Here is a 15,814-nt window from a genome sequence, read left to right as displayed (position 1 = left end):
TGTGTGTGTGAACGAACAGATTATGCCTTTCCATACATCATTCTGGTCCTGTCGCTGGTGACTCTGGCTGTGTACATGTCTGCTTCAGAGATCCAGGTGAACACACACACCACACACACACACACACACACACACTATAGCTCATGTTAATACAATAAAGCCAAAGTATTATGGTGTATGAGGGTTTTTTTTTTTTTTTTTTTGTTGTTAAAATAAAATAATTTTTTCAACACCTGCTATTATTGACATCATGACCTCACTGTTTCTCTCTCTCTCTCTTTCTCTCTCTCTCTCTCTCTCTCTCTCTCTCTCTCTCTCTCTCTTTCTGCAGTCCTTTAAGAACCTCGTGGCCAAAAAGAAGCGTTTGGTGGTGCTGTTCAGTCATTGGCTCCTCCACGCATACGGCATTGTCTCCATCTCTCGCCTGGATAAACTCGGGCAGGACTTGCCGCTGTTGGCCCTCGTTCCTGGACCCGCACTTTTTTATTTACTCACGGCTCGATTCACCGAACCCAACCGCATTTTATCAGAAGGAGGAAATGGACACTGAGACACTGATTGGTGTGTGTGTGTGTGTGTGTGTGTGTGTGTGTGTGTGTGTGTGTGTGTGTGTGTTTACCTTAGCCGCTGTTAAAAAGGAAGTCTGTGTCGCTTAAACTCTTGTGATTATTTAAGTTCCATGTTGAATCTGAATGAATAATTTATATATGAATAAATCTGCTGCTATTTTATAGAATCGTGACGTTGCGGAGCTTAACGAGGTTCTGATGGGATTTTTTTTTGTTTGCAAATAAACAGACGTCTGACTTGTGCGCTACATATTTCAGTAAATTCAAGGTAAAACTGTAGAATTTGTACATTTATATATATTTTTTCTTTTAAACTGAGGAAGTAAATGTTCCTGTGCATGTTATAAGTCGTTCTGTTCTTTAAATAGGAATTAAGAGATGAGTGAGAATGTAAATAGTAAGAGTGAAGCAGTGACGCTTTAAATGTATAATTTGTACGTTTTATAAGTAAAATATGGACATTAAAGCAGCCACTGATGCTGGAGATAAGAAATAACATCTGTTAGGAACCATAACCACCCCGTCCATTTCCCTCCCAAGAGACACGGAACAGCTGCAATGCTTTAAGGCTCATCTGAGATGTACATTATCAGTGAATGGTACATTCTTTTCATTTCTTTTGTATATTTGTACAGCTGTGTGTGTGTGTGTGTGTGTGTGTTTCTCTATTTTGTCTCGATTGCAGCTGGTCTGTGAAATATACTCATTAATCATCCTGTCATTCACTTGCATATGACATTTAGCTCTTTTTTTCACGCTACTCTGTTTCAAACTCTTGCATGTATGATATGAGGATAATAAATGTGTTTTCTGGGTCAATAAATGACTTATCGCCTGATGACATTTAAGATACACCCACATTCCTATATCTATATATGTATACATTTTAAAGCATGTTAATGATCTCTAGATACATGCAAGCTCTGGAACCCAAAAAGCATAATTGTATGTATATTAAAATACAACAAAAAACAACCTAAATGGATTATAAATGATTAAAAATAATTATACATCAAAATGAGTGAGTTTTACAAACCACCAGGACTGCTGCAGCTTTTCTCATCTTTTCTAAATAAATATCATGATTGTCAGAAAACGTTTTATTTCTTTCACACTGTTAGATTGTGGATTGTCTATAAAACATCCTGCTTACGTGCTTCTCTCTTTTAGGGAACAAAACAGAAATCATTCAACTGGTCAGGTTAGAGCCCCCTGCTGGCTGCGAGGTGAACTGCAAGTGCAAGAAAGAACGTTCTCATGAAACCTGTTTGTTCTCCTTCACAGGTGTTTTTGCTGAGAGTTGATTTCAAGCAGCGCGCTCATGGCCTTTAGCTCCACCCCCAGTCTGCTGTTGATGTCTCCGATGTGCTGCTTCCTCTCCTCGACCTGCAGAACGAACATCTGCATGGCTTCCAAGAATGCCTGGTCTGTTTCTGCAGATTCCTAAAGTATGATGGATGGGTATCAGAAGGGAATGAAAGTTTATCGTTGCTATTGGCAGGTGCTGTCGTAAAAGAGAAATAAAACACTTAATTACGTGCTGCGGAGGGAAACGTACCTCTGTGACCAGTTTATCTATGACCCAAGCATCCACTAAAGTTCCTGCAGATATACAAGGAATTGAGATGTTAGCAGAACAAAATTAAGGCAGACATGGGCCATGAGAGAAATGGACACAGTGTATATATGTACGAGTAGATATTACTCCAGATTCAAAAATAATTAAAAAGCAATAAAACTCTACTCACTGTAGATGGACTGCACTTCCTCTTTCATCCAGCCAATTTCCTGTGTGTACTTCTCAGTCTCTCTCCTGGCATTAGAGATTTCCTTCTTCATTTGTTCAATACACTAAAATCATAACTGCGGTTATTATTTATAATTCAGACTTTTTTTCACATGACGTGCACTGAACTATCGACCGACCCACCACATGTAGACGACTGTTTTCCACGTTTACGTTCTCCAGCATTTGTCCGTTTTTATAAATGCTCTTCTCCGTGGTGCTGATCTGCTCACTGTAAGAGCGCAGGAGCTCCATGTGGTTCTCTCGTAAAGTCTGCAGCTCCTCCTTCAGAGCTTCCTGCAACAATATTGTTCATATTAGTGTGTAGATAGATAGATAGATAGATAGATAGAGACATTACACACGTTTTACTTTCATTCATTTCATTTTTACACAAATATCTGTACTTTCTACTTATTACTTTTTCACACCGCACTCGTTACTTTAGTTTTAATCTGTTTGGTGAAGTCTCAATATTTTTTCTTCTCATTACGCCGGGTTTCAATCCACTGGTGTATCATTTCCTGTCTCTCTCACACACCACAGACTAGTTTATAAAACCTTTTACTGAAGAACATGTCAGAGCCCAAACTTCTTTACTTTAACTTGAGTGAAAAAGTGCAGTCAGAACTTCAACTTTTACCAGAGACTTTTAAACCATGGCTGAAGGATGTGGGGACTTTTATCACCTCTGCACACAAAATATGGACAAAGTTTTGGGACATGCAACTTCCAGCCGTATGTGGTGTCTTTGGAGGCACACAAATGTATAGTGGATGCAGGATCATAGAATTTTTCCTTCACTTGAACTAGGAGACCCAAACCTGCTCCAGCATGACAATGCCCTTGTGCACAAAAGCAACTCTATGAAGATCTACTTTCCATAGGTTGGATTTGGTGGAAGATCTCTTTCTATAGCGCTCCAACCTTATTAAACACCCCAGGACTTCTCATCTTCTCACCTACATCACTACCTGACTTTAACCTTGTGTACCCCAAATAAAGGAGAAACTGAAGGTATGAACAGTAAAGAGTTGACGGTAAGAACAAGATCTTGTTTCCTGAATGAGGTTACAAAACAACAAAATCAAGAAGTGCTGTGGTGATGTGATTTCACCCTCGGCTGTAGCATTGCTGCTGTTTGCTCTTTCACCTCCTGTATGGAAAGTTGCAGGTGATCTTTCATGGCCTGCAGCTCTAAAAGGAAAAGAAAAGCTTTTATTTATTTAATGAAATCTACCCAAATTTTCAATAAACATCTGAGCTGCCTGTTTGTCTTCAACTCCAAAACCTTGGTTATTTCTTTTTTTTCCACAACCGCAAATCCAGCAAATGTTCTACTCCTCAGAGTAACACCAGCGAATTTGTGCCCAGCATGTCCATGAACACACAGGATGCTCTTATTTGTGTTATGTTCAATCTTTTTGTCTTGATTGGATTAATATTGTGTTAGATTTTACAAGACAACCTTTATTAAAATAAAGTGTGTGTGTGTACCGGTTGTTCGTTTTATGAGGACTTGATGTTGAGAAAGATCAACGTCAAACTGAGCCTCAACTTTGGACAGCTCCAGCTCCCGATCCTTCAGCTCCTTTTCTTCATCCAGTCGAGCTCGATTGATTGACTCGGCCTCCGTCTTTCAAATAAACATAAGACACATCCTTTATGCAGGTGAGTGTGTGTGTGTGAGTGTGTTTGTAAGAGGCTTCAGCAACAAACAACTGAAACAATACATGCGCATAAATTTGCATCCATTTGCACGCCGAACAAACGTACGCCGTCGCAGCGTCGCATTTATAATTTGACACTCCGTATTATTCCGTTCGTGAGCGTGCCTTTTGTTTTTTTATTTGTCTGAAATGACTGGAGCTTCTTAACCCTTCGGTTTATAATTTATTTGACAGCATATTATTCAGTATATTCAGTAAAACCAAAAGGAAAGATTTGGAACATCAAAGAGCTGTAAAGGGTTAAAAAAGTCTGCAATATTTTACACCTGAACAAATCCTGTAACCAAGCGATTCTATTTACACTGGCTAAAGCTGGACAAAAGTAATGGGACACCTGATTTTTCCAGCCAAATGTGGGTCGTCTCAAAACTGTTGGCACCCAATTGTACAGGATGCACACAAACATTTGTTCATAGGGTATATATTGGAAATGGGGTTTGTTACTTAGCAGAATATTGAATAATCTGTAGCACTAAATTTCTATAAAGTATTTGAAAATATATAAAGTAAAAAAAAACAAACAGCACCAATACTATTGCACCTCACATGAGATATTAGTGCCTTACATTGAGCTGCTGTATTTCGTTCTTGCACATGGTTTCCATCTGTTTACGCTCCTCCTCTGCTCTGGAGATGTGGTGTGTTAGTTCCTCGGCTAGAGAGCTCATGGATTCATGTTCTTGGAGTTTCTTCTTCTTCTAAATATAATCAACATCGTTAAAGGAATACATGTTATTAATCTCAGCTCTATGTTTTGTGTGTGTGTGTGTGTGTGTGTGTGTGTGTGTGTGTGTGTGTGTGTGATTACCACGGACGAGAAGTTCAACATGTTTCGCTGCACTGAGAAAAAGAAACAAAAGTCTTTACAGCTTTGTCTGTTGTGATCTCTGTTATAATCGAAAGCTAATGTGTTGCACGGTTTTGGGAAAGATGACCTTTTACTGATTAGCGAATAAAGATGCTACATGGAAAGAGCTAAAAATAATACCGGTATGTAAACTAGGCTTACGTTTATGTACGCTCACTCAAGCTCCCATTACAAAATTGGTATCCCAGGTTGGCCTCCTTTCTCTAGCCATGACCATAAAAACCACAACTGTCAAAGTGCGGTTCATTTTGCTGTATTTGTTTACTACTGGCACATACTGATGACGTTTTATTACTACGATTGTTCATCATCATTTGTTAAGATCATTAGGCTCTTCATCAAAAGGTCATTAGTTCAAATCCCAGCACCACCAAGCTGCCACTTCCGAGCTCTTGAGCATGGCCTTCAACTGCTCAGGTAAATAATGACATAATTATACGTCGTTCTGGATAAGAGTGCCTACAACATGCTGAAAATATAATGAGATTATTAATGATCTTATAAGTCTTATAAGAAGTCTAAGGGCAGATGTAGAACAAGAAACACACATCATGAAATCAAAAGCTGTTCATAAATAAAGCTATGAATCTGTAAGATTGTTCTCTTCAGAAGTACGATGAGCATTTCAGACGCAGGATTCGTGTATGAAAGTCACCAAACTAGGAAAAGAAGGTAACCAGAGCTCCTTTCTTTGAGCATGTATCACGAAAGAATCTCCATACCAACGCCATGATGCCCGTTTCATTTAACAATGCTGTAAATGTTTGTTTTAGGCACTTGGAATTTTTAATTGTTTATTCAACATCTTCCCTTTGAATTCTATTGTAACAGAATTTTCAGATTTTTCCATTCGTCTCTCAGTGCAAAGGAAAATATGTCGCAAATATTGCTTGCAGTAAACACACACACACACACACACACACACACACACACACCAGGAAACAATATCATGTCTTCCTTTAATGCAGGTTCCTGACCTCCTCAGCAAGCTCGCTGTGTCTGGTCTTGTGTAACGACACGGCTGAGCAGAGTTTCCTCATGCTGTCTTCATGCTGCTCTTTTAGAGTTTCGATCCGCACCCCGAGTTCGTCTCTCTCGACCTCGAGTGTTTCCCTGAAATATAAAAAAAACAACCCAAATATAATATGCTGTACACAAAACCCGTTAATGAAGGCTCTCATGAATTAGTGATCTGATGAACCTGCTGTTCTTCTCCTTCACCAGCTCCCCCTCGAGCTCCACCATGTTCTTTCTAAACAGCTCCACAGTGAGTCTGAGAAAAACATATATAAACATTTAAACATTTAAAATCCATCAGTATGATGTCTGACTCTAACACAACACATGCTCATGTAAAGAATTCTGCTGCAGATGTGAAATGTTCCCACTTTCTTCAAATCCTTCAAATTCACGAAGAGACTCTGCTGACAGCTGAGTCCGCCACGGATCACGGTGTTCCAGGGAAAACCAAAGCACATGTAATGCTGCAGAACCGCGACGTACCTGTTGGCTTCATGAAGCTGTTTCATCTCCTCCTCCATCTCTTTAATTTCACGTTTATTTTTAGCGATCGAGACGTAAATCTTGTCCAGCCTCTGCTTGGATTTGTCCAGTCTGAAAAATTAATAGAAATGTTTTGAAAGTCCTCATATCCCAACGTGTTAGGAAGATGGGTTCAGAGCTCAGGGTCAGCCATAGTACAGCAACCCTGGAGCTGAGAGGGTTAAGAGCCTTGATCTTAATCTCAACAGTCGCAGCTTGGCTCTTCCTGGGCTTGAACCCCCAACCTTCTAATAAATAACCCAGAGAATTAACCATTGAGCCACCACTGTCTAATATAGTTCTAGTTGATATTGTAGAACATGTTATTTAGAAACATGTTAACTTCACAAGGAACTGTTACAAAATTCTAACACTGGAGAGACTTTCTATGAATATTAAATAAACATCTCCATACAGAAAACATCACCACTTTACACCAAAAAGCAACGATAATGTATACGAGGTGGTATCAAAAAGTTTAAAGATTAGTTTTGTAACATGCCAACAGATGGCAGCACAAGGCTGCACGCAAAGTCACAGGGAGCACCGACCTTCATAAGCCAGTGGGCCAAAAGACATCGTCCTGTATAAATCGGGAGCAGTGCGAACGGTGCGATTCTGAACACGAGCATGATCAACATGATCTCACTTCTGCACCACCTTAATCGCCAGATTTGGCTCCTGCAGGCTTCACCCTCTTCCAGATGAAGATGCAGCTCAAAGGTCTCCGCCGTGACACCGTTGTGGTGCTTAACATGCTTCGAAAGGAAATGTAGATAAATAAAGTACTTTCTTGTAAAAGGCACTAGCTTCACAAATTTTGATACCACAAAGTAATAACAAGCGCATCAATATAAAGCTGTGCTCCTGTCAGAGCTTCTGTTCTTTCTGTTCTAGAACCCTGACCAATCCTGACCAATCCTGACCAATCACCATCCAATAAATGAATTTAATGAGCAGGTATATAAAGTCTAAAAGCTGATAGTTACTCTGTGCTCAGGCCGCTGCGTTCCACCTGCGCATCGTCTTCCTTTTCCCTCTGAACTCTAAAAATAGACGAAAGCTCAGAGACTGCTTCAAGACGAACGCCGTTTTCCTTCTGCTCTTCTTCTATCTGCCTTTCCACCTGAACACAAAGCTGAATTTTAGTTTTATTAACATTAACTGAGAGAATAGAGAGAGACTGGTGAGTGAACAGCTGTTCCTTACTAATAAATATAAAATATAATTTCATTAGTAATAATACTAAATAGTAGAATAAACACTATAAAGGTTCTATTCCATTCCACGTTTAGTCCTCGTTTGCTGTTATAACAAGCTCCACTCTTCTGGGAAGATGTTCCTCTAGATTTTGTGGAGATTTACTAACACAGTTATGAGTGATGTAGGTGAGGCGAGGAGGTTCCTGGGGTGAAGTTCACACAAAGGTGTTCGATAGGGTTGGCGCTTTATAGCAGGAGATCTTCCACCAAATCCAACGCATTGAAAGCAGATCTTGAGGAGATGGCTTTGTGCACAGGGGCATTATCATATTGAAACAGGTTTGGGTCTCCTAGTTCAGGTGCAAGGAATGTTCATGCTTCAGCATCCAAAGACGTCCGATACAATTGTGTGCCTACAAGTTTGTTCTAACAGTTTGTGGAGGAACCACAACATGGCTGATAAAATAAATCTTGTAACTTTTTACCATGACCATGTCACACACATTAGCATGATGTGAATATCTGGAACATGGCTTATGAGATGTGTGTTCCAGCTCTATCCTGGAAACAAACTGGTACTTTTGCTGTGGTTTCACAAAAATATCGAGCTAATCGTGATCCATACAGATCATCTGAAGGTTTATCCGAGTCCATTTTGTGGTGGTTTATCGTGTAGCCAGCTCAGAGTGGATGGTCTGCAGTCACCTGGCGTGAGCCGTCGTCCGGTCCGATCCTCGTCTCTGCTTAAAGGTCATGTCTACACGTCGCACCTTTGAAGGTATGCTTTTCAAACGCTCAGTGTGAAGACTCGGCTCAGCGAGATCTGGCCCAGGCGGCAAATCGATGCCTCAAATCTCACATCTGAGAGACGGGATTTAGTGTTTTGATTCTTTTCCGGGGAAAAAAAAAGGAAATGCTTTAAAGGTTTGCTCAGCACATTTCGTACCGTTGCGATGTTCTCCTGAAGGCTGAGCAGCCGCAGGTTCAGTGCATCTCTCAGCTCTCGGAACTCTTTCTCACGGAGCTCTCTGTCGATAAAACGAAAATCGAAATGAAAAGCTGAACATAGAAGGAATTGAAGGAGAAGCTTTGTATGATGGCTTACTTTAGATGAGTGAGCTGGTCTGATTTTTCAGTCTTGTCCCTGATCTGATCTTCGTGTTTGTGTTGGGACGTCTTCAATCTGACCAAGCTTCTCTCTAATGATGAGATACGCTAAAAATACAAACCAAGGTTTAATTATAACACTTTAAATGTGACAAATAGCTCGCTGAAGAGGGCACCTACTGAGGTTTACTTAGCTGGAAGGCAGATTTGATTTGCAGTTATAAAATTAGATGTTTAAAAGAAACATCAATCGGAATTTTATGGTATAAAAGAGATGGAAGGAAAGATATTTGGGTCCTACATCTTTTTCTTCTTTTCTTCTTCTCTACACAATGCAATAGATCAGGGGTTATTTTTGGCTCTAAATCTTGACCTTATCGTTACAATAATAATGGGAGTCACAAAAGAACTAACGACGTGGACCAGAAGATATGAGAGGTGAAGCTACTCATTCTGTTTAACATCATTCGTCTTTAGCTACATTCTCATATTCTCATTATTGCAACTTCAGTCAAAGGTGGTGTTTCAGAGGGACAGCGCATGTAGGACGTTTTTGTGACAAGGTGAGGGAGGTGAGATTGAGATGTTTTGGACATGTGCAGAGGAGGGACATGGGGTATATCAGTCTGGATATATATCAGGAGAATGCTCATATATCAGGAGAATGCTAAGGATGGAGCCACCAGGAAGGAGGAAAAGAGGAAGACCAAGGAGGAGGTTTATGGATGTGGTGAGGGAAGACATGTAGGTGGTTGGGGTGAAAGAGGCAGATGTAGAGGACAAGTCAAGTTTAGTGAAGGTGAACGGTGTGTGTTTATTCCTGATGAACAGCCATGGAGACTGTGGGCAAGGAAAAACTCCCTTAGATGTTTTCAGGAAGAAACCTTGAGAGGAACCAGACTCAAAAGGGGAACCTAAACACTACAGAACACTGGAGAGAGAGAACTAACATGAGCACTGGAGTGTGTGATTATGAGTGATGTTCTTTCACAGACTTATACAGTCATTTGTGGTTATAAAACTAGGATCTACTGAGCAGATCTGCACTTGCATCCACTTTTCTTCGTATAAGAAGACAGCAGCACAGGACTGGTTATATTCTAAACTCCTGCTAGATTTTTTTCGGCCCTCACCCTCACCTTCTTTACATTCTTGTGTCAATTATTTATTGATTTTTTTTATTCACGTGCTTGTGTTTTAAGGACTGTAGTTCCTAAATGCATTGAGATTTACATTTGAAAGTCCGTCAGCTCTCTTCTCTTTCTTCACAAACTCTGCTACAACCACGTCCAGCTCTTCCTGCAGCTCGGTGTTCGTCTTGGCCTGCTCCTGAATGCTGTTCATCATCTCATCAATCTACAAAACAAACAAACAACAAAAACCGTGATGAAGGTAATGAAGCTGAATGCTTAGGATGACACACATCACTTCTCCGAGAGTTTTATTATCGTTAATTAATATCAACCTTTTTTTTTTTTTGCAGCTGCACCCCAACAGATCAGCCTTTACAGAAAAACGACTGCTCACGAGAACTTTTCGTACCTCTTTCTCAAGCATTTTTTTGGTTTCTTCGAAATGCTTCCTCTCCCCTATCAGGTTGTCTTGCAGATATTTCCTGGTTGAGTGCACTCGTGAGATCTCTTCCCTCGTAGACTGGGTCTCTTTCCTCGTTTCGTTCAGTGAGATCTGCGTATCGGCTTTCTCTGACAGCTGCCTGTTGAGCTGCTCGAGGAGCTCGGTGTAGCAGATGTTCAGACGCTGGTGCTCTGGTCTACAGAAATATTGATCGCCATTTATTCAGAATGAATTGAAGACTCTGACTGAAGCAGGGTTCTGAGCCTGATTGGTCTGATTGGAGCCTTACATCTGACATCTGACATGGGACTTAAACTCACAACCTTGTGGTTATAACCATTAGTGCCTGATCAGTTGAATTAGTGCTGCTTGTAGAAGTTAAAGACACACCTGATGAGAGGATACAGATGAACCAAAAGACCATTCATTTATGCAAATCTATTTTATTGTTGTCCTAAACCATTACACTTAAAAAATTATTTTCCCTTTTAAAAAAAAAAAACCCTAAGAACCTGATACCCGCCCAGAAAGAACAAGGATAAGCATTATTGCGTCAATGTCAGCCATCTTTCCTTCTCATACAGACTTTCATTATATTAAAGTAAAAATAATCAACATGTTCTGACCAATCAGATTCAAGATTTCAACTTTTGTATGACTAATACGTCCATGCTATAGTGTGATTGCTAATACTACTCACAAAAGAAGGACATTCTGTTCCTCCAGAAGTTCCCGTCTCTTTTCCATCGACTCGATCTCCTGCAGGACGTTCGCCATCTCCAGCTGGAGTTCATCGATCTCGGCCGCGTTTGCGTCCCTGGCGGCGGCTACGGCAGCTACAAATCGACGATACTCTTTTTTGCTTTGTTTGTAAACCAGAAAATGTTGTCTACAGGGATAAGGTTTTGATTAAATACACTTTCAATGCTGCTCGTGTACCTGATATTTCAGCTGCTGTACTGTCATGCTGGCTCAGGAGCTGATAGCGCAGTTTTCCTGTTTCTATCGTTTCCACCTCGAGTTCCTCGTGTGTGGCTTTTCTGGAGGCCTCCTAAATGATATGATGTTGAACAAAGCGAGAGACAATCGTCTGAGACGTGTTTAACGCCTGAAGATTATTTCTTTGGGGTTGCAAACTAGTTTCTGTGCACTTACATTTACCCAGTAGATCAAGTGAAAAATGAAAGAGGAAACCTTCAAACCCTTTTTTTTATGATACATGTATTTCAAATACACATTTCAATTATAAAATATGATTTTGTCATTTGTATTTGAGAGGGTTTGGTGTATTTTGCCCAGACTTGTTCAGATCAGAACAGAACATTTATCCATATGGAAGAAGGTGGTGAAGGTAAGAAACCTGCATTACATTAAACTTCTGGTTACATTAAAACTGACCTTCATCTGGGAGATCACAGGGAATATTATAATATCATATGTGGATATTTGATCTGTTAACTGGTTGCATGCGTCAGATTTATTGTGCGACTGATCCAGAGAAAAGCTGTTGCTATCAAACATTGTTTACTTAATCAACTGAGTCAGTGTTTATTGGTAAAAAAAAACAGATCAAACAGGTCAATTGATGGAAGGTTTGTGAAAAATTGTCATGTTCACCTGTAAAAGTATATTTTTAACATACAAAAATTCAGTAGTTTATTTTGATACGTGGTGCAGCTGCAGGATTTTGTAGTTTATTTTGATATACTTAAAGTATTCTATGTTAAAATATTGCTGTATCCCAACCCTGGATATATCTACGTTAAGTCATTGGACCTTGTATTGGAAGGACATGAGTTCAAATCCCAGCACCACTAAGATACAACTGCAAGCTCCTTAAGAAATGTAGATTTCGAATGCTAAGTTTAAGTCGAACTGGATAAGGGCATCTAAATGTGTAGTGGAAGCTGTGTACTTTTTAGTTCAACTATTTCTGTAATTTTGGCCAAAAAGAACACAAAATATGCAGTGCACCTTCTTGTCCCCATTAAAGAAACACAAACCTGTTAAATCCAGCATGTTATTAAATCCCCCTGAACCTTCTCTCCACAGAGGAACTAATGGAGATGTTATGATGATAAAGCAGTCACACCAATAACATGGGGATGATGTTTGTATATGTTTATTTTATTTATTTATTTTACCAGTTCTTTAATGGCTTCTGCTATCTCGCTCAGGTGATGGCTGGCTTCTTGACTGAATGACACTCGCTCTGCTCTCAGCTGCTTATCTAAACAGGTACAAACAAACACAACACCATCAGTTCAGATAAGCCACGAGCCACTCAGGAGAAAATGAGCTTCGGGAAAAAAAAACAAATATGCTCAGAATTCTAATGGCGTGCAAAGATTAGCATCAGCCAGATCGAACCCTTGTTTAAAAGTAAGAGGTAAAACATCTGGCAGATGTTTGCATCAGGGATAGAAGGAAATTTCTATAAAAAAGAGCTTCTAGATTTTAAGTTTTTTCCCACAATATGTAGAGATCAGAAAAGAGGAGCCATTGTGATGATATAAAAGATACATGCAGGACATGACACCTCCACACCAGCAGGGGTCAGCTAAGGACTTCCCCATTCCTGTTCAGTTTCTGGATTAGCATATATAAATAGATCTAAGTAAGTGTAAATTGACTGCATTGGATTTGCATGGCTGCTGTTCAAAGGTTGTGTTTGGAGCAGATTTTCAAGATCTGGCAACATTGCTTCTCAACGGTAGGTGGGTTATTTGAATGTAGTTTTTTGACCACTAGACCACAACTTCTTCTCATGACTGTGGAGCTCTTCAGAGTTTCTGCTTGCCTCTTTGATGTTGTCATGGTCTCCTGTAGGACTTTCAACAAAAGTGCAGAAATTGTTCTGAAGACTCCTCGTGATCTTTATGATGGTGTTTGTATAAAAAGCAAACTTTGGGTAATTCCTTCAGTACCTGTGGATATTTTGTGTAGATTTTTAGATTTTGTAACACGACTTTAAAAATATATTTTGGGGCGAAGACAAATAATTATGGAATGCACTGTAAAATGCACGGCACCAGACTCTTGATTTTTTGAACAAAGGAACATTTTAATTGTGTAATTGCTGAAGCATATGATGAGGGTTCAGCATTTCATCATGGAAAAGTCACATGACCTTCTCCTGGGACATTCGAACATGGAGTTTGCATGTTATGTTTTGTAGTTTTATGCATTATATTTGCATTCAGTGACCTTTTCCCTCCACTTGATTATTTGTTTTTACATGTGGGTCATTATTATACTTGTGCATTTTTTTATTTTTTTACACAGTTTATTTATTTATGTTAATTTGTCACATGTTCTCATGTAGTGAATAGGATTGTGGTTTCTACATTATTTATTTGCATTAATATAATTTAATATATAAATATATAATAATTAAATGTTTTGCATTCATGTACTAATTTAATATATTCATATATATTAATTTAATTTAAATATTAATTTTTTATTATGATTTTTACACCATTAGTTTTCACTTTTTGACAGATGTTTTTTTCTCATCCAGTATAGATTAGATTTTCTGATCCCAGTATGTCCAAATGCATCCAATTTTTCTGTAATTGTAGGAACTGTAGGAAACTAATAATGAGCACAACTTTTATCTCTGCACGCGGAACTGCAGTGAAATGATTTTTATTCCCTTCTTGGTGGAGTGTGTATTTCTGTATTTAGTGTCAGCAGTGAAAAAACCGATATTAATGAATGAAATCGTTTTGAATGATCTTACCTAAGTCGCCCAGATGTTCCAGTGCAACGTTCACAGCTGGAAAGTCTGGCACTAAACACGAGGCCATGACAGAAACAGGGAGAAATAAGTAAGAAGTTTGTTGAGCTGGATGAAGGCTGGAGAAAGTCTCCACGTCTCTGCTCCACCTGGGACCTGTGTACGGTCCTGTGTACGGGACGCGTTGTCATGGCGTGGAAACCCCTCCCCGGCGGCGCGATCAAAGCAATTTCGCGTGCGCTCTGGCCACGCCCCCCCCAACACCCGCTCTGACTTCAGTATTTTATTCATTTTATTTTGTATTTTGTGATTTTATTTATACAGAATACAAATTAATCATGCAAACAGAACAACAATGTGAGCAACAGCTAGTTAAAAAGGTAAAAACGTTTTAACTGATAAAAAGTAAATGCAATAAAACCGCACGCAATCCATTTTACAATTAAAATATGAATCGAAGTGAAAACATAATTCGGTTCATTTTATTCGTTTTTAAACAATGATATTATGCCCGATTCAGTAATCCGAAACCAGGAATGCGATTTATTTATAGATTTATTTAGATTCATTTTTTTATTTGAAGACTGTCGTGTGTGTGTGTGTGTGTGTGTGTGTAGGGGGATTCTGAAAAGCGCACGTTTTTGTGAGATATTATTGTGTAAATAAGAGTGCTGTTGTTTACCTGGTCGTCAGAGGGCGCTGTTGTTCCACGGGCTGAATCCTGCACATGCGCAGAGGTCATTCGACTTCTGCTCTGAGCTGCCTTCCCTGCACCATTATTAATCGTTGTTATTATTTTCTCCACTACATGCGAGTTTATTTCTTTATTCTGTGTCAGTAAATTGATTTGGAAACATTTTTGTCTTTTTGTCAATCTTTCTGTCTGTCTGTCTCTTCTCATGTCTTTCTGAATGTATTACGTGCTTCCTGTGTGTCTGTCTGATGCTTTCTCTTGTTGTATTGCTGTCTGGTTGTTTGGAAAATGTGTTTCCTCTACAAGGCTTCTGTAGTGTTTATGGGGAGGAGGCTGAGTGTGATGCAGTGATGCAGTGTTTATGGGGAGGAGGCTGAGTGTGATGCAGCAGTGCAGTGTTTATGGGGAGGAGGCTGAATGTGATGCAGTGATGCAGTGTTTATGGGGAGGAGGCTGAGTGATATGCAGTGTTTATGGGGAGGAGGCTGAGTGTGATGCAGCAGTGCAGTGTTTATGGGGAGGAGGCTGAGTGTGATGCAGTGTGTATGGGGAGGAGGCTGAATGTGATGCAGCGATGCAGTGTGTATGTGGAGGAGGCTGAGTGTGATGCAATGTGTATGGGGAGGAGGCTGAGTGTGATGCAGTGTTTATGGGGAGGAGGCTGAGTGTGATGCAGTGATGCAGTGTTTATGGGGAGGAGGCTGAGTGTGATGCAGTGATGCAGTGTTTATGGGGAGGAGGCTGAGTGTGATGCAGTGATGCAGTGTTTATGGGGAGGAGGCTGAGTGTGATGCAGTGTTTATGGGGAGGAGGCTGAGTGTGATGCAGTGTTTATGGGGAGGAGGCTGAGTGTGCTGCAGTGATGCAGTGTTTATGGGGAGGAGGCTGAGTGTGATGCAGTGATGCAGTGTTTATGGGGAGGAGGCGGATGTGATGCAGGGTTTACATGTGCACGTGTGTGTGTGTGTGTGTGTGTGTGTGTGTGTGTGTGTGTGTGTG

At 40.0% G+C, this 15,814-nt stretch overlaps 2 protein-coding genes across 6 annotated transcripts in view; one reads left to right on the top strand and one right to left on the bottom strand.

The window, feature by feature from the left end:
* Positions 1-1,989, top strand: part of LOC124390424 (jnk1/mapk8 associated membrane protein) — a 4,937-nt gene extending 2,948 nt beyond the window's left edge. Inside the window, exons 6-8 of one of the 3 annotated variants that reach the window (XM_046856351.1) lie at positions 20-96; positions 332-561; positions 1,854-1,989. In XM_046856351.1, the coding sequence (XP_046712307.1) occupies positions 20-96; positions 332-550 (296 nt within the window). In that variant the 3' untranslated portion in view covers positions 551-561; positions 1,854-1,989. Of the gene's footprint in view, positions 1-19; positions 97-331; positions 1,396-1,853 lie in introns of those variants that run through there. The other 2 variants (XM_046856352.1, XM_046856350.1) reach the window with 2 other exon arrangements.
* Positions 1,655-14,361, bottom strand: ccdc175 (coiled-coil domain containing 175). 3 transcript variants are annotated; one of them, XM_046856349.1, is made up of 19 exons: positions 14,125-14,356; positions 12,524-12,609; positions 11,319-11,430; positions 11,080-11,215; positions 10,347-10,575; positions 10,038-10,160; positions 8,803-8,912; positions 8,644-8,725; positions 7,485-7,621; positions 6,457-6,567; positions 6,155-6,226; positions 5,931-6,066; positions 4,652-4,783; positions 3,853-3,991; positions 3,473-3,552; positions 2,500-2,652; positions 2,318-2,420; positions 2,128-2,171; positions 1,655-2,012 (listed from the first exon to the last, which is right to left on the bottom strand). In XM_046856349.1, the coding sequence occupies exons 1-19, from the start codon at positions 14,189-14,191 to the stop codon at positions 1,848-1,850; spliced, it is 2,217 nt and encodes a 738-aa protein (XP_046712305.1). In that variant the 5' UTR covers positions 14,192-14,356; the 3' UTR covers positions 1,655-1,847. The 3 variants fall into 3 exon arrangements, with proteins under 3 accessions (XP_046712305.1, XP_046712304.1, XP_046712303.1); XM_046856348.1 differs by having other exon boundaries at positions 1,655-2,171; positions 4,652-4,780; positions 14,125-14,361; XM_046856347.1 differs by having other exon boundaries at positions 1,655-2,171; positions 14,125-14,358.
* Positions 14,362-15,814: the final 1,453 nt, after the last annotated feature.

This window comes from Silurus meridionalis, chromosome 8 (assembly GCF_014805685.1).
Source record: "Silurus meridionalis isolate SWU-2019-XX chromosome 8, ASM1480568v1, whole genome shotgun sequence".
Classification (NCBI taxonomy): domain Eukaryota; kingdom Metazoa; phylum Chordata; class Actinopteri; order Siluriformes; family Siluridae; genus Silurus; species Silurus meridionalis.
The sequence above is the reverse complement of the archived record's forward strand: the minus strand, read 5'-3'. Positions and strand labels throughout refer to the sequence as shown.

Excerpts from the sequence above, each read along its gene's own strand:
- ccdc175 (XM_046856347.1), bottom strand. The coding sequence starts at position 14,191 with ATGGCCTCGTGTTTAGTGCCAGACTTTCCAGCTGTGAACGTTGCACTG. Across the intron at positions 11,216-11,318 it reads TACAGCAGCTGAAATATCAG|CTGCCGTAGCCGCCGCCAGG; the intron begins GTACACGAGCAG and ends GTCGATTTGTAG. Across the intron at positions 2,172-2,317 it reads GGAAGTGCAGTCCATCTACA|GAACTTTAGTGGATGCTTGG; the intron begins GTGAGTAGAGTT and ends GTATATCTGCAG.